Source organism: Copidosoma floridanum, unplaced genomic scaffold (assembly GCF_036245765.1).
Source record: "Copidosoma floridanum isolate Cflo_tuat_1 unplaced genomic scaffold, Cflo_Japanese_pri ptg000020l, whole genome shotgun sequence".
NCBI lineage: Eukaryota > Metazoa > Arthropoda > Insecta > Hymenoptera > Encyrtidae > Copidosoma > Copidosoma floridanum.
Genome location: NW_028321897.1, coordinates 7109132 through 7128348, shown reverse-complemented (window position 1 = coordinate 7128348; position 19217 = coordinate 7109132). Strand labels below are relative to the sequence as shown.

At 43.2% G+C, this 19217-nt stretch overlaps 1 protein-coding gene across 1 annotated transcript in view; it reads left to right on the top strand.

The window, feature by feature from the left end:
• The window catches only part of GluRIB (Glutamate receptor IB), a 251623-nt gene that overhangs the window by 147628 nt on the left and 84778 nt on the right, over window positions 1–19217 (top strand). Inside the window, exon 2 of the mRNA XM_014353259.2 lies at window positions 6560–6715. Within this exon, the coding sequence (XP_014208745.2) occupies window positions 6670–6715 (46 nt within the window). The 5' untranslated portion in view covers window positions 6560–6669. The remainder of the gene's footprint in view (window positions 1–6559; window positions 6716–19217) is intronic.

The following is a 19217-nucleotide window of genomic DNA, read 5'->3' as shown; positions in this document are numbered from 1 at the left end:
TGAAGGTACTTCCTCGTCATACCTACAAACTTCAACGGGAAGCGGTTGATATATGACGTATATGAATTTGATTCTCCATGTTGATGCTTAGCCCATTCCTTGCCTTTTATTTTAATATTCACATAGTATGTCTATACCCCTGCTTTTCCCATCTTGGATACTCGCGTTATCTGGTTTATTTTTCGACTTTCGCTTTGATACTTTTGGTTGGATACTGCAGCCATCTAAATGGATCGTCATTAGAACTTCTCCTTGTACCACGAATACCACAATTTCTGAGTCGGTGTGTCATCCACAGGCAACCCTTGCTGTTTCTCTTTTTTGAATGATTGGGTTATTCTCTTTTTGTTTCTTATGAATGTCCATCTTTTAACCCACTACCTCTGCTCAATACTTACAGAATAATGGACTTTGCAGTCAACGATTTTATGTCCTCGCAATTGCATAAGTTTTAGTCAATGTACGCAATAAACTGACTTAACGTATACGTCTAGGTCATGCAAGATTAATCATCGGTACTTGCAAAACCAAACCAGACCCATGAGTTTTAGGTAGTCGTGCTCTGTATTCTCTCCCGGGGTTAGCAAATTCATCCGAGGATTCTTTGTCTCTCGAGTACTCCCTACAACGCCATCCCGCTGTATCATCCGCAAAAGTACGAGATATGCCTCTCATTGTTAATTGAAAATCGCGTAGCTGTATCGGAATGACTCCTCTTGTGTACTTGCCTCGTCTTCCCCACACGTCCCTCGGCCTTTCGTACTTCGTTATGGCCTACACAGCTACGCATGGCTTTTTTTATTTTCTTCCCTCTCTCTCTCATTTTTATTATACCCCGAGGTCACGGTGGATGGGCGTCGTCATCTCAAGCGCCAAATCGTCGCCGGATATCGTTTCTTGCGCGCTTGCCAAACAATATTTCTCGGGTAGTTACACCAGGATAAAGGACAACGCGAGACTTGAGACAGAAATGCCATTGGGAACTGGTGCGGTTGGCGGTGTGATGACGGGGGGAGGAAAAAACGAAGCAGGGGGAGGACGCTGGCCCGAAATTGCGAGGGTGGTGGGAATGACTCATGTGTGTTTATGCTTATGAAGGAACGTGAGCTACGAGCGTGTTCGTGTACATAAAAGCTGATGGGACGAGGTTTTTTTCTTTCCTAATATCATAAAAGTGCATTATTTCTTGATAAAAACCGTCATTGGTGGGCTTAAATTTTTCTTTTCTTTTTTTTTTTTTTTTTACATACATTGTTTCATAAACTATTCTAATCAAACATTGTCTTGTGCAATGGAAAAATCGGACAAAAGCTCATTTTTCAAATTACGTGTACAGTGTAGAAAAAACACAAATTGGTGTTAGCCTTTTAGAAGTATATGCATGATTTTGAAATAGAATGGAAGAAAATGAATGCGTAGACACTTCTTTCTACAACATCAATGTTTCACAATGGAATGAAAAAAATGGCACAATCCACGAAAACAGGATGTCTCATCATGCGATTAGTTTTATTTTTAGCTGCTGATCGTGTCTCTAGTAAATGTGTGCTTGTACGCCTACAGGCGAAGAAACAAAGTGGCAACACCTTGTGTATCGATCAGTCGTCGTGTTGTCTCAGTGCCCCTAGTTGTCACTCCCTCAACGCCACTTGACCTTCCGCTACTTATCCTACTTCTTTGCCTCACAACCCCCCACCCCCCTGCTACCACCTATCATAATTCCCCCGCTCTGTCGTGATCGTTCACTTCTACCGTGACCCACTTTTACCGCGCTTTAGCTCATCTTTACATCTGACCTTAATTTCCTTTGATTTCAGAACACGCCGATTTCGTGGCGAAGGGATGAAAACTTGTCGAACCTGCGTTTTTAGTTTGTCTACGTACCTATGCACCATGTCGTTATCTCGTACTTACAATTACAATATTGGAATTCATCTCTTTCCTCATTGCGTGGTCATCGGGTGATAGAACTATAGACACGTACCTATATGCCGATGAACATCGGATGGTATTTTGGTGGGATTTTTCTTTTCCTTACGTATAATGGTCAAGCAAGTAAATGTAATTTACCAAGCGCAGTGAGATGTACAAATGGTAAAGTGACTTTTCCTCCGACTCGATAGCTTTGTTTGCCTTCCATGAAAAAATACCGGAGCAAAGATTGAAATCAGTATTTGTTCAGTCGTAAGACAAATGATTTTTAATTATTTGAAAAAACGATTTCAAGGTAAATCCACCCATTTGTGAAACGAAGACAGCAGCGTCACCAAACAAAAAAGCCAATCCCGAAAAAAAGCTTAGTCCTTTTCCCCCTCTTGACTTTACACCCCCACTAGAGTTGTACAGCTCTCATCGCGCGCTACCCCTGAGCTCCTCATCGGTTCTCGTATACAGTTACACTCGCGCCTGTACCAGTACAGAGCCCAAAGGTAGTAGGTACCTGCTTCACCCTACCAGCCACTTGTCTTCGAATCATCGAGCTGTTGTTGAGCTGCTTGAATCTCGAATTTGCATCCGCACGCGCGATTAACCCTTTTGATCCAAGAGCCGGGGCTCGTCGAGGCTTCCACCGTTGTTGCTGTTGTGGGTGCGCTTACACTTGTGTGAGCACATTGGTTCAACAAGCGTGTAAGCTCGCTCTGACAGGTGCGCGAGTTTTTGGGTAAGAAGTAACAACAGCTCGTACGCGTTGGAAAATATGGCGTGTGCGCTATGCTTTTTTTTTTTTTTTTTTTAAATCTTGTATTTTCATGGTACGCTTTATAGTAGACTCGGATTTTTATTATTGCGTGTGAATGGCAATCGATCGAATCGTGTGAATGGGACGGACGCGTATGCATAAAAGATGTATGCCAAGTGTACATGTATATACGTTGCAGATAAGCGTGCGAGTATAATACATATACAGTGGCGAGATATGACGTTGAATATGCATACTCGCTTGGCTTTGAAATTTTCAACTGCCAAACTGAATGGGTCGATTGGCTGTAGACGACGAAAAAACATGCCCCGCCAAAATCATTGAAATTAAAAAAAAAGAAGTGGTACGGTAAATTAATTGGGAGTAAGTTTCCGAAAATTATGAGAATGGGATGGACCAGCAGTTCATTATTTCCAATTTATAGCTTGAGAAGCTTGCAAACGTATGTATTACACAAGTTTTACAATTTGAATAATAGGATTTTTGTAGGATGTCGTTACGAAAATCTCATTACTTCGAAGTAAATGACAACGGAATAAAGAATTTTGTGAAAAGTATCGTTTCTTTGGAGTTGGTGACAATTTGAAATTTTATTTCAAACTTTTATGTAGGGCTCCATCAATCTCATTGTTAGACAGTACAATGTCTGGAATAACAAACCGTTATTCAACATAATTCAAACGTGATTTCTCGAAGAGTTTCACGTCAATGCTATATAACCTCGTCCATTGTATCATTTTGACTTAAAAAAAAGCCACAGTATGGAGTTTAATCGCCCCATTTATCTTGAGCAATTCCATTCAACTAATTCCGAGGTGCTCGAGGATCTGTGCGCAGATGCGAAATCTCTCGTCTTAGAACTTTAGCCTAGTGTAATTTCCTAAGTACCGCCAGTTGCAGTTCAAAGGATACATATATATCCTTTTGATTGGATGTAAAGCAGCTTATCGATACAAAGGGGATGTCGAATGGAAGGACCAAGTGGATGGATACCCCATGCATACCAAGGATTGAGTCCTCGTCCTCGACCGCACCATTAAAAAAAAAAAAAAAAAAAAAAAAAAAAAAAAAAAAAAAAAAAAAAAAAAAAAAAAAAACAGTAGCCCCAATAAATCCCTCGAATATTCATCGGCCCACTTTTCTCCAAAAGGTACCGATACCTCACTCTCCTGAATCTTTCACGGCCGCTAATCAACGTGGCAGCCCCAAGTCGTCCATAAAAAATAAACCCCGGTGCCCTCTCTTCCTCGTCCATTCATCCATCACAATAGCGGGCTCCCTCCCGTGGGTCGTCGTTGTCTACCTTCCGAAACAAATCGTAACTCTGCGCCCCACCACAACTCACCCCCCGAGCCTTCCCTCACCGCCAACATCTTCCATACCCCCCTCACGTACGTCCTTTATACGCGCGAGTTGGCGTGTAAATTCGTAATCAGCAACGGGGGAACGCAAGGTCCGCTGTTACTGACTGTTAATGCTCGGGCACGAGCTGCGTAATTACGCGCAGCCGGTGTCCACGCGTACGTCGGGCCGATACCATTGCAGCCTTCAGAGTCTCATACATACATATACACATGCGCTACGTATGGACGTCCAAAGGACACACACCTGCGAATGTACATGTACACACATTGTAGATGTATCGCGTAACCTGTACATGTGTATGACGTGTACAATGTGTTATGAGCCTGACTGTTTGATAAGGCCGGAGTCTATGTATATGCGGGAGATATATGAAGGAGGTGGAGCCGAATGCCTAATTCAAGGCCTGCTCGGGAAGTCTCAATGGACTGCTGCTCGTAGGCCACTTGGAGATGGATGGGGGTGTACGTGAGGAGAGTTGGCTCTGGATTAAATTTATTTTCCATTGGCTGTTAAACCACGACAGTGCCAATCGTTTTATTTTCACTACAAGTTTTCAACGTTATCACCTTAGGTTGTATAATTAATAAAATAAAAAAATAAGTAAATCTCCACGTCATGTGTCAGCCCAAGGACCAACATGTCCTGTTGGTCGAACTAACGACCATTTGCATCAAGGATGCTGCCGTCGAATCGAGGCAAGTATATAATCGCCGCCGTGGCGCTCCTCGTTCATGTAACACTCGACTTGCCATTGGCTGTTTCTTGCTGAGTGCCATCACAAATGATGGAGTGTATTCGACTTCTCCGCAGTACTGTTATGTTGTCATCGTCACGTAACTCGACGCTTATAATTTCCGTCTCGTAAATTCGTCGCTGCGCCGCAAGGGTTACACATACTTTGGGGTAATCACGCGCGACACGGTGTCAATCATCCCGACCTATCGACTCGCGGACTAATGCGTATCGATCGACCACGACACCACAGACAATTTCCAACCCCAATGTCTCGATCTTACTCCCAACGCGAGCGAATCAATAAAATGCACAAGATGTTTTACGTCACTTTGCGCGTGGGTATAAATTACCTGATCGCAATTTATTCATCAGCTCTCAGCTTCGTTCCGTTCTCGATACAATATGTATATATATACGTGTGCGCGTACGCGTGCTGTGCTCCCTCGATTGACAAATTGAATTGCGATCGGGAGAGGGTGAGCCGTGTCGCGTGCGCCCACGCCAAAATGTAAATCGAGTGAAGCGAGAGTAGCATGAAGCGGGGGAGGAGGCGAATTTAATTCTTAAATCAACTTAAACACTTGCGCCACGCGCTGCGGGGGCTATTTTAGGCGTGGCGGTCCGGCCCAGCCCCTTTACTGCTAGAATTAACGTCGACACGCGCACGGGATCAAGAGGTCATTAAATCCCTATTGGGTGTCACCCTGTGCGCGCGGGTTGACGTGTCGACGGTTCTTTGATGTGTATGTGTGCACGTGTTGCGTCTGGCTGGTTCCGGAAAAATGGCCCAAACAAAGAGAAGCGCGGACGATACATTGCACATGAGATGGATATATACGTAACGCGTGTGTTTTCAGCCGAGCGCAGCTGCTGTCTCTCTCGTGATTGAATGGACGCTCGGCGTGTTTATTATGCACGACTCTCGTCCTCGTGAAAGTTTTAGCGATCGTCCAAGCGTGGAACAGGTGAAGCATGGGGGTGGAATAATGTTTTTTTTTTTTTTTTTTTTTTTTTTTAATACTTTTAGCCTCCAATTTACTAATGCCTTTGTTTATGACTGCACTGGAATATCATTCCACACTATAGTGGTCTAATCTCGTGATGACTCATGTTTGGACGACAGTATGAGAAACATGCGATTACGTTTGATGGCATAGTATAAAAAAAAAACAAAAAAAAAAAAAGATATGTAATAATAGTAAAAACGGAATAAAAAAAGAAAAGAGATCTCTTGGTTGGGATTAAAAAATCAAGGTCCCCTCTTTTATCGCGGCTACACTGCCATTGCATCTGCCATCGATTCGAGAGGACCCCATCTTTTTTATGCCAACTAAATCGTCGCCGTAAGCCGTACGAGGCAATTGTAGACATGGACAGTTACTCCATCAAGTAGGGAAAAGATTTTATTGCGAATTTACGATACTCCGGTTTACTGCAATATTCAACGTTGTCTCTCTTTTTTTTCTTCTTCTTTTTTTTATGGTCGCAATAAAAACAACTGCTCGTGTAATGCTATTGCGTGCCCCTTGTGAATAATAAAAGTGCGTCATTTTTTTTTATCATATTCGTGCTGCTGGATATTTTGACCTTCGTGGACAATTGTTTGTTGTTACATGAGTGTTCAGTAACTCTGAAACATTTAATAGTACAATTGTACATATATATTACGATCAAATGAAAATGACGTTGACCATATTTTTGGTGGGAATCATCATTCGGTACGGGTATTGATACTTTTTTCTTTTATTCGTGTTACAGGTGCAATTTTCGAGCAGGGCACCGATGAGATCCAGTCTGCCTTTAAATACGCCCTCGAAGTCTATCACAAGCAAAACAACACTGGCCGCAAGCCTGAGCTGCAGGTTCTAATGGACATCATCAATACTGCAGATGCATTCAAACTCTCCCGTCTAAGTGAGTAGTACCTTTTAATGTTTAACGAGGCAATTTAAGGAACAGACAACTCCTTGTTTGCATTGGTAATACTTTAACGTGTGTTTGCAATTCGATGAAGTAATACATATTCAATTGGATGTTTTAATTTCACTATTTCCAATTGGATGTCAATATTAATACAATACATAATGAAATACGCTTAGTTTAACAAAAAAAAAAAAAAAAAAAGAAAACAACTGTATTTACGTACAATTGTTTGATATGAAGTGTAGTCGACTGGATGGGGGGTAATGTAGTTGAGCTTTGGAGTCTTGAGTTGGTGACCTGGAAAAAAAGCTACTTTGTTCGTTTCTAGATTCTGCAACCAATGGCTCTTAGAAAAAGTATGCAGAAACTTATCAAAATATTTGGACGTCATTGTAGTAGGTAAAACTTGTTCGACACACAAGTCATGGCGTACAACAGGGTTCAGCAAGTTGCGTACACCAAGTGAGCTGTAGGTAGATGGACTAAGGCGTATTAGATGCGTGTTACATGGGTCAACGAAGCAGATATAAATGTAGAAAGCACTAAGGTTATTGAGACCAATATCTGGCTTTGAAGGCTGTATGCTACGTCACGCTGTTCATTTACCAAATAAACATATATATCAACCCTGGACAACAACGTACACAAAATTTGTTGAATTAAACATGGAAAGAGAGTTCTTGTAGCTTTGTGAAAACAGTGCAACATGCAATGCATATTACACGAGATAAATGCCAACTACGGTTTTTTGGTCACTCTCCTCGTCATTCCGGACGACTCAATCTCCCCCAGCCACCGTTCATCCCCCACTTCGCCAATGCACTGCAGACGCGCAGTGCGGTTTTATATACGTACCAGGAAACACTTTTGGAACAGCATTCGTCCAACCCCGATCGACTCACTCGCTCTTTCACTTTCTTCCATCGCTGCAGTGGCAGCAAGAGAAGAAGAAGCAGCGCGATAACTACTTTACGAGTTTCGCCTCCTCCCCGATAACTTTTATACCCTCCCGATTCCCCGGCTTTCTATTTCGTCCCAAGTCACCTCCCTCCCCCCCTCCAGGCTTCGATTCTCTGGACGAATGTGTCTGTAATTTTGTCATCTTCTTTCTCTTTCCAGAATCGTTTCTTCTAAGCCACCTCCCCTTCCCTCATTCGTCGCGCGACTCATCCACGGCAAGAGCCCAGCATCGATCTATACACCCAATTCTATCATCATCACGAGAGAATAGAGGAGACATCCACGTAACTAATCCATTCCCAAGCTATGAGAATCCCCCTTTGGTATGTTTTAACGCGACAAACACCACACGTCCATCCCGCGGATTCCCTTCGATTTTCCGCTCGAGAGTGCGACGCTTTATTTTCCTTCCTTTTTTTTCCCCTCAGACAAGCGGGGACTCTTTTCTCATTCTATTATCCATTCGCGTCACCGAAAGCCCCACGGAGACGCGAAACGCCACTTTATTTCTCTCCCCGGGCAATCTCGTCGCTCCCAATTTTCTCCGCGGCTTCTCGCACTTTTCCAACTCCCTTCCACTTCTTCCTTCTTTCCGCTGTAAAAGTACGGGCCCACGGTGTGTGGTGTATGATTTTATTGCTCGTTTCGCGAATTATTACAACTACACCCTTGGTCAAGCTAATTCTTTTTTTTTTTTTCACAACCTAACAAGAGTCATTTTGTGTATTGTTTTTCTCGCGTTTTCGTTTCAACCCTCCCCACCGGTCTTGGATATCCAAAACGAAGACGAACATAGTGCAAACAAAATCGTCATCACCATGACACTCTAGGACCCTTTACTTCACGCAAGTGAGATCCTCCGAACGTAATTTTATCGAAATCATAACTCCCTTCTTGCGAGCGTTAAAAAGTACAAGGATAAAAATAAGAGAGTCTCCTCTCTTTGCTTCCTCCGATCGATCAAACGTATTTGCAGTGGCTCTGGTTGTCCTCTTTGTCCACTACAATTACGTACACGTGCATGGGAGAACACCTCGTCACTCTGGTGCTTCCAGATCGCGTCCGCTGACTAGTCGGTCTTGTCTCTCAGTCGATGACCTGCAACGAAGAATCCTTTGAAGCTCAATAATCCTGTGGCGCTACCGAAGCCTCAAAGTCCTCCTCGATGCACGCCCTCGCACCTCCTACCCTAAAGATCTCCCCTCGCATCCTTTAATTTGCTTATCCCCCACCCCTTTGCTCTCTTGTTCGTTTTTACTGGATCAACAAAATTTCTCTTTCGTTTCGAGCCGTACGGCTTTGTTTTTACCCCCTTGTAAACTCGTGATCCCATTTTGCGCGTATACGTTTGGATCCGGGCGAAGACAATATTTTCTCCGCGGGTAATGGAAAATGTGTCCCAGACGTGAAATAATAACAACAGAGACATAGGTACGCGCGCGACACTGGTTTCCGGTTAAACGGCAATCATAGCCCGAAAACAACAACGTGCCATGTACGTGTATGTATATACGTACGCCATTCGTGCCGTGGTGCTGTACGGCTCGTAAATCACGGGAGCGCATAACCGTAAACACCGAAACAGTCGTTCCGCAATGCTATTTCATCGTCTGGCCGATTATCTCTTAAATTTCTCCCTCCCCCTTTCTTTCCTAGCTCCCATTCAAAGGACCCCCTTCCATTGTTCCTCCTCCTCCCTCTCCCCTTCGGGGAAAACTTTGCACTTCCCTCGGCTGAGCCTATCTCTCTCTTGCTCCCGCAGAGCCGTCGAATTGCAGTTGCCACTGCCGTGCCCCGAAAACCCGACTACGAAGCAGAAATATCAAGCTCGCCTCGCTCAAGACTCTACGCTACGATACCGCTTGGGCGCACGAAATTTGGGCAGGGTCCAAGTTTACGAGGAAAGAGGAGACCAAGCCTGGTCTGCGGTAACTGGTACATATATCTCGTGTCCTTGCTTTTAAAGCTCCGGTGCACGAGCTAAGCGTGCACCGTACGCGTACACGCGAGCGTTTTCAGTACTTGCCGGAGCTGCGCTAATTGTATTAACGCCGGGGCCCCGCAGGATCGAGAGGCCAGCCTCTGTTTAATGTTTATGGCCTTTTGGGGCTGGTACGGGGGACGCTGGATTATTATTCGCTGATAGCTTCGATTCTTCAAGCTTAGCTGGCTTTGTTTCTTCTTTGAGGACTTTAACTCTTCTTGGTGAAAATTAGTTTTTATTGACTTTTACTGGAGTACGTGGTACGCTTTCGAAAGGATGACTCTTACATGTACTGGAGATGATGAATCTTAAGGAAAAAGAAAGTTTTCGCTGAGAAAGATTGCAGATTGAGAGTCTGGAGATGGAAGTTTGTCAATTTCCATTGACGGAGATGGGGAAAAAATTCGGATGGAGGTACGTAGGTATAGGTTTCACCTTTGCCATTTTCCCCGAATCTTTCGCGACATCTGATCGGATTTCCCAGACCCGCGTTGTCGTCGACTTACGACTCCTTCCCTACTTTTCTCGTTTTCCTCAATTCTCCCTCCACACCGGAGCTGCTGGAAAATGTATAGACTCTACCATATATGTTTCTCGACTCTACCTGCAGATAATATCTCACACACACCTATCCAGCCGGTCTCCTCTCGGGGAAATAAAATCCCCCCGTGCGAGCAATTTTTGGGGACCGCTATACCGGGGAGGAGAAAGAGCTACTTTTCAGAGGTGGCCGGGGGATGATGGAGGGCTTGGACCTTACTTTGTTAAGCTACGTGTGAACAAGAAATGGATTTCGCGTGAGTTACTGGCTGGAAGGGTGATTTATCCGGGGTGCGTTTGTTTACGTGAACCTAGAAGGCTTTTGATTGTGCATTAGAGACCGAGAAAAGATATTCGGGGTATCGTTGGACGTGTGACATCAGTTGCACTCTTTTTTATGCTGCGAGAATCTTCATTTCGTTAATTCTCGAAGAGTTTTTTCATTTTTTTTTTCTTCTGACTCACCGTGTCCTATTTTGTTCTGTTGTAATAAAACCTCACAACCTCAATGTAACATTATCCATCTCAAATAAAATTTTTCAATAACGCGAAGAGAACTGAGAAGAAAATATTTCACTCTCCACATTTTTTTTCCAGTGTAAAAAATCTGAAATTGAAAAAGAAATTATTGAATCTCATAAATATAGCGTAGGAAGCGTTTTAATAAATTTTAAAAGAACAGTACTTAATTTTTGGTTTCGTCGAATGATTGTTGCACTGTTTTCCAATTTTTACTACTTTTTTTTCTTTTTAAACCTAAACCATGTTTCGAAATTTCTTACGACTTCCGGTTGGATTTCTACAGCGAAATTTTAAAATTTACAGCCCACAGAAATAGCGAGGAGCAAGTATCGATATTCGCAAACTTTTTTCCCTCGCAAAGATCGAGCGCCCATCTATTAACCACCACTGCGTGGCAGGCAGGCGAACTAGCGTGTACAGAGGAACAACATCGATAAAGCCAAATCTCCGCCGAAAGTTGGCCAAGGAGTAGTGTATTGGAGGAGGAGGTAGAAAATCGGTACTTGAGCTTCCACACACGCGAGGGCCCTACTTTAACAGGACATAATGGCGATCTATCACCTCGCGCCCGAGCATATCGCATAATATCCATCCCCAGGCCCAGGATCCATTGGCTCCACCGCCGCGTATCCCACTGGGTATACTGCTATACTTATAATGTGTACGTATACGCCGTTGCTGCTGCCAGCCTGGGGCCGCATAAATCTGCCGAAGACTCCCCGGAGTATTTCCCACCGTCTCTCCTCCTCCTGTTCCTTTTTTCCTCCTTTTCCGCCCTTACTCCTGCTCTCCTAACCCCATCGTATTGGACGCACAGTGTATATAGTGCTTCTCCACGGTTTCCAATACATGTACCCGCGCCTTCGACTTTCAACATCGGCACCTTTGCTTTTTTTTTTTTTTCTTTCGATGCATCTCTTTTTTTTTTTTTTTTTTGCTTTACTAAGATAGTTGCGGTGGATGAGACGAGACAAGATACGCTAATCATAAATTGTTGACTGGGCCTTTTATTCGTGCAGTTACAACAGTGCAAGCCACTCGTATGTACATGTGGGTATCATGGTACGTGTCGACGACTACTTTCGTACACTTGCGAGGACGCATACTCAACATTCCCTCCCTTCGTGTCCCGTCTATCTTCAGCTTCAGCCACGTCGTCGTCGTCATCTTATCTCCCTCAACCTCGTGTTCTCTTCTCATCGCAAAGGAGCAGAGAGCACCATCGGCGTAGCCAAACCTCTTACTCTTTTTTTTTTTCTCCACATGTATACCAGCGTGGTTACACCCACACGTGTACACACGAGCAGCGTACATGAGAGCTGTTGCCGCCACTTTTTTTTTTCCCTCCCCCGGGAGAGCTGGTAGTGAGGAAGGGGGGAGGGGGGCGTACACGAGCGAGACTGCATCGCGCGTAAAACTATGCAAATTCCGACGGTTTCGCGTAACACCGCGCATTTTTCAACAGAGCCCTTGTCTCGGGAACTCTTGGTGTGCGCGTGTGGGTAGAGGGCTCGGAGGCCCGGCCAATGTTTCCTTTTCTTTCGAAGCCTTGTTTTCCGTGCTTACTTTGTTTCCTGTACGATCTTGTCTGCGCGTTTTTTTTTTTTTTTTTTTTTTTTTTTTGTCACTTTATACTGTTATATTGTGTGGCGAAGGGTGTCTTTGAAGAGTTTCGTCAACCATTCACGACTCAAATACGGATAATTGTACGACTAATTGCAGAGTCTGTTACCAAAGAAGCACACGCGAGGGAGCCGCCAAGTCGGAGTTTTACAGTTCCCGAGAAGAGTATAAGTAGCTTACGGCATTACCGTCGTGAATTAAACATAAGGCGCGGCTTTGTATTGATCCATGGCGTATGGTGGTATACGTACTTATTTTCTATTGATGCTATACACTATAATCCTTTGAAAGTTCATTACCAACTCGTTTCTTATCCAAAAGGGGAATTCGTTTGGTATTGTGGTATTGTGATGATAGTTTCGTAAAAACAATTTGGAGGCATTGAGGACGAGGAGGATCACTTTCAAGTTGTTAGAGGCGCGGATAATTAATGCATTTTAAGAGGTTTTTGAATTCAATGTGTGCTCTTGGAGTGCATTTTGAGGTGCATGCGGAAATAAACGGCTTATATAACGCAAGCCATACGATGTTCAACAGAGTTAAATGTTGCCTCTCAAAAAGAAAAAGGAGCTACCCATTCTCCTCTCCACTTTTCCATATAATTTAACATTGATAACATCATGTAAGTTGTTTTTCTTGCTACTCGTCAATATGCAACTTTATGTAGCTTGAAGAGCCTTACGTTCAAAATAATCTGACTTTGTAAAGCGTTCTTTCTTTTCGTAGTAAAAATGTCAGCATATAGTCAGACTGACTGACAATGATTCAATAACTATAAAAATAGTAATTTATTTGTTTTATAAAAAGATTGCCGTTGAAAAAAGCCTTTCAAATTAAATTAAAGCTTCTTAGCAAGAACATGAGTTTCTTATAAAACATTAAAATGGCAATAAACCGTTGACCATTGAAAAGAAGCCTACTTAGTGGATCTAAAAAGACTTAGCTAGAGCACAAATCTCTACAGGGAAAAAGTCAACGTATGGTCAGACTGACTTACAAATAATATGATTCAGTATTTATGAAACAATAAAATGGCAATAAACAGTTGACCATTGAAAAGAAGCCTACTTAGTGTATCTAAAAAGATTTAGCTAGAGCGTGAGTTTCTACAGGGAAAAAATCAATGTATGGCCAGGCTGTCAAATAAATACTGTGATTTAATATACATGGAATAATGAGAAGAGCAATAATGATTGTTCTTGAGCAGATCATTATTTTTGAGAAATTTTCATCATATATTGACAATCCCTCAGCAATAGCATGAGTTTCTACGGTAAAAAAATCAATGTACAGTCAGACAGACGAATGAATAATAGAATTTAGCATTTACGGAATAATGAAAATATTTATAGTGTTTATTTTACGAAGGTAGTGGTTAAACAAAATTTTTTAAGTAAAATTTAAACGATTCGTTACGTCAAGCTCAAAGTCTTATCATTTAATCAGACAAACAAACAATGTAATTGAACGTGTATGGAATAATCAAAATAATACTTTCAACTGATTTTCCTCAAGCAGATTACCCACAGTAAAAATAGACAAGTTTTCATCTTAACCATGATTTCTTTTAGTAAAAAAATCAGTGCACAATGAGACATATAGACAGCCAAACAAATAAACTACAAAAAAAAACTATAATATACTGTCACTGTAATACAGAGTAACCAAGAAAAAAAATCATAATTTTATCCATATTCCGATAACGTCATCGTCTCTTCCGCTCAATAAAACACACGCCCCGCATACGCAAGAAAATCTCTGTTTCCCTAGCCTGCGTATACCCCCCCCCACACACACACACGAAACATACACACACGCAAGCCTTCATAAATTCTTATCGCTCACTTCTCTACCTCCTCTATATCATCTATTCACTGTCACGCACACGCAGGCACACGCGCCGTACACCCCAGCTCTATCCTCTTTTTCTTTTTCTATCGTCCCCGCACCTCCCCCCCCCCCCAGATGAGACGCTAGATGAATCTCGAGCTTCAACTCTAGCCGACATTCTCTCTAGCGCGTAAGTACTGTGCGAAGGAGTACGAGAGAGGGAGGGAGTCGCGCACGAGACTGTCTGACCGCATGAGTGTTTTTCTGTGTTCCCGTGAAGTTGCTCTGCTCCGCTCTGAACAAAGAAAAAAGCACAGCGCAAGATGATGGAAGCAGCTAGGGAGAGAGGAAGGTGCTTTTTACCGTCTGCGTGAAATGAGTGCTACGCTCTGCAGTTGGTGATACTGGTTTGTTGTTTTCGCGGTCAGGGAGTAATTATCAGACAGTAGTAACAGTCATTTAATGGTCAGACGCGTTTGACTCTCGGTGACAGAGAAAACAATGTTGAAAAAAAAAAAAATGTTCTAGAGTGGGATTGAAAAATAAGCATACTGAGTATCGAGAATTTAGACGAGGGTAGCAGTAATAAAACTTTGATTATTTCTCATGAGATGGCACCACACTTGAAAACAATTCAAATAAGTTGGGCACGGACGTAAAATCAGTCGAAAGCACAAGAAGTTGAGACAAAGCGAAAACCACCCGCCCCGGGAGATGCGGTAAAGAGAGGAAAAGGAGCTTTGCACACAGTTCTTCTTCTTATGTCCGGTAAGTAAGGAAGCAAGCAGCGTCTAGCCCTTGCTTTCCCAGCCGGAACGTAATACCAGCGATATTGCCTGGGCTCCCATCACCGCGGCCGCAAGTCTCGAAGCTCCGACCCTTTGATTTTCCAGCCAAGTTCGGGAATGCAAACCTCCGACACGGAATTGCTCGGGCGACAGAAAGAGAAGGGCGGAGCTGATCTATGCATGTACATGCAGGAAAGCCGTAGCGTAGCACTATGGATTTCTTACTATCCGCGCGCGAGAGACGCTCACAGATATTCCAGGAATGGGGAATATTGCCTACCCCACCTTCCTCGTGCTTTAAGGATTTGCATTATACTGGGGTGGTATTGACCGGTATGCTCGTACGCGCCGATCACGGGACCTTACACGAGATATAATTTTAGGGTCTGGTCAAGTGTTTTTTCGACGTAATCTCGATTCCATTATTGTGGGGTGTAGGTGCCGTTGCGGAGTTGGTTTGCTGATTACGATGCAGTTCCAGCGGTTTCGCGCACACAACTAATGCAAACTTTAATAGCTTGTACGCGTAGTGATTTACGATACGGCAAACAAGCCGATCTACTCTTCTCTCCCACGGAATACAGAAGTGGGTGCATGTATATGGGCGTAAGAGCAGCGCATTCAAAATTCGAGGCGAGTAGCTGGTATTGTTTGTCTGGCTTGTTAACAAACAATAACGAGTCACTTTACTCAAGTGCCTCTGCACACAAAAGTAGGGGGGGGGGGGCGTGGAGAAAAAAAAGAAATAAACAAGACAGTAGTGCGAGAGCGATAACCTCGAGAGGAAGAAGCTCGTCTCGTCTCGAGAGGTTGGGGAGGAAACTTTTTTTCCCGCAGTGGTGGTGGCTCTCTCAAAATGCGCGAATTAAAGCGGAGTGGAGCTGGCTGGAAAGTTTGGATTTCACTTTTCTAAAACAAGCCGTGCTGGTTCTTGCCGCCACTGCCAGCTCCCGCGCCAAATTGAAATTGAACCTCGCGGAAACGGGCTGATAAGACGCTGATCAACGGATGGAATGGGATCTGCGCGCGATTTTCCCCGCTTCTTCCCTCCCACCTCTTTCAGCTCGCTTCTTCTTCTGGATTTACTTTTTTGATTTTCCTGGCCTACAACCAGTTCATTCTTTATCTTCTTCGCGAGCTCTTTTTTTTCTTGCTCGCTCTTTATCTGTACATTTTTTCTTACCCCTCGATTGCATATACTTGTTTTGCGCTATTAAACTTCATTTATTTAGTTTTATCATTTTTTTTTTTCATTTAACATTTAATTGATTTAAACTGTATTATTTTAAAGCCAGAATTTTCTGAATTTCCTCTGCGTTATCTCCTCTAATAACAGGCTGTGGCCGATCATGAAGTAATCGTACATGCAAGTAAAGTATACCAAATATCATACACAAAAATTTTTTATAGAAAAGTTAGAATTGAAAATCCTATAAGAATCACATTATACTTGTGACTATTACAGTTTCAAGTAAAAAATTTCTCTTTTGGCTGATAAGTTATCGAACGATGGATTAAAATATTTTTACAAGAATAACTAGCTCTACCGTTAGACAATTTAACCACTCGTATCTAAAGTAGTATGTTAAATCACACTGCGACCATCCATATTTTAGATATAGAGGAGTTGCAATACTAAAACTTGACAGAGAAAGAATAAATATCTCTGTATCAAATGAATACATAACGAGCTGCCAACTAGGTAGGTATTCATAAAAAATCATGGATATTATTGCGTTAAATTTTCCAGTACATTTTCTACATCCCTTTAAGTTCCTATGGTAACGCGATACTTGTGTTCGATTGTATAACATTCAAACAAAAATTTGTCTTAAATATTAGTCAAGCATTTGACAAACAAGACCCATAAGCCTCGAAAATTATATTTCACGCGAAAAATATTGATAATATTCGCGTGCGCTCTTATACGGAGGCCAGTGGCGGGCGTATCAAATTTAACGGGTGAAATTAATTCAACGGAGCGTCGACGCACTTCATTAAAACTTGCAGTCACCGTGAAATTTTACGTCACCAAGTACGCACACGTGCACCCGACCTCATTTAAATAACAAAAATATAACGGCGTGGGAGAAGGAGCACACGGCATCATGACGAAGCGCTTGTGCGCATACACGCCCAATGAGCGCTGAAACTTTCATTAAAACACGGATGATTAATGCACGCGTGTCTTGAACGCGTGTACGTATACACGTCGTTTTAATTGCCCGTCAAATGAAACAGACGCTCATGCGTGCATGTACATAGGAATATCCTCTACAGCCCGTATTAGCAAAGGCAATCAAGTGGTCTCGGGGAAACGAGAGATGGAAAAATTCCTTGTAAAAGGTTGTTTCGCAGCAACGGGGAGGGTATTCTCTCTTTGAAGCTAAATTGGGTGCCCCACTACGTTACAATTTGTGAAAAAAAAAATTAGAGGCGGAAAAACACATAAGGATGATAAAATAAACGTGCGGGCGGAGAAGAACTATTTATGGTTGTTTACGAGCCATCGTTCGTTATGTCGACGAGCAAAAGCCTCGGCACTGAGTCGACATTTGGGCACTCGCTGTTTCACGCTTTTTCTTTCCAAATCACGCTCATCCGTTTTGGTTTCCACGGGTCTTGTTTTGTCCAAGCATCTCGAAATATTCCTCCCCACAACGATCCATCCTCCTTTTTTTTAGCTGCCCCCGGAAACTTGTCTTCATCTCATCTTCATGCGCTGCCATTATTTTCACTCACGACTCGTCTCGTGCGTTTATTCAAATTTTGATGAAACATACCGCACCGTGCCCCGACTCTTTCATGCAAGCACGCGCGCACGTGTACACACGGAACAAAAACAAAAGCCCCACAAATATTTGTACACGAAAAAATTGTGATCTACGCGACGTTGGAGGGAACACGTATGCACTGTTTCGTTGTTGGCCAGACCGGCGTTCAAACTGCAATCAGCAAAAGATGGAAAGCTCCTCCTGCCCCGGCAAAGAAGAAGGGAGGAACGGAGAGAAAAGTATAGATACTATAGCCAAAGGGAGAGAGGGCAAGAAATTTAAACAACCGGAAGTGAGATATTTGTATTCAAGGGTCCCCTCCTCGAGAGTGCAGCAGCGGTCGCGGGTAAGTTTCCACCACCGGTTGGGGGGCTGTACATTTCTTCTTGCGCGGCCGCCCCCTCGAGCTTTTTGCCCGGGTGGTCATTAGGAAACGAACCGCAAATGTCTCCGCATGAATTCTAATGTCCGAGAGCGGCAAGGTTACCCTGAGCTCCTTTCAGCTGCTGTACCATCGCTGCGAACTTCTCTTCGTTCGTGGGGGCGCGTAGGATTTATGGCGGAGCAGCTCGACGCTAAGTGTAGTTTCTCCGCGCGTACGTGCACTTTTGGGGAGTGGGGGATCTTTTGCCTAATGATTTTGCAAAGTTGGCGCTGTGTGTGGTGTGGATTTTTGGGACATTGTCTCGCAGCGTTTACGGTCGATTACGAGCGGTTTGGCTTTCACGTTGTTTCATGCTGCACTGAAAGCTCCCTTTCGCGAGAGTTTTGCGTGAAAAAAAAAAAGAAAAAAAAAGTGTTTTGTTTTCGAAATGAAAAAACAATTCTCATGTTTCAACGTTTGCCTCCCCGTTGGTTTTTATTTAGCTTTACGTCAGAGTTGGCAAAAATATACGTCCCGCGCTCGCGCGCGCCCGTATACCCTGGAAAAGTGGTAACACACGCCTGTCTGTGTTTATTTATAAAGTCGTTACTCTCCGGAAAGTTGGTTCTGCCAATGGAAAATGAACAAACACTCTCGAAAGCACGACGAGTACCTCCATATGAATTTATTTTTGCTTCGTACAATTTACATATGGAACATTTACGCCTTTGCCGTAAAAAAAAAGGATATAAACTCTTTGATGGCTGAACTATTTTGTAAATGAAACCAGTTTTTCTCCATGTGTTTCTCCCATACCAACGTAGGATGGACTTGTTTGACGTAGAAGTCGAGAAAAAATCGAGGAACACGTGTGCGCATCGATTTACATTTGACGCGACATTTCTTCTGTTTGCTTCGCTGACACGTATCGTCGTTATTTTGAAAATCGTGTTGTCTCTTGCAACGGTTGAAATTTTTTTTTACAACCGCATGAGGATGTTTGGGTTCCGGTGAATTTTTTTTTTCTCATTGAATTTTTGCCTTTGACGTTCGAGAAATACATGCAAATGAGGGTGGCCCATATACTCGATAAATCCAAGAGCTGACC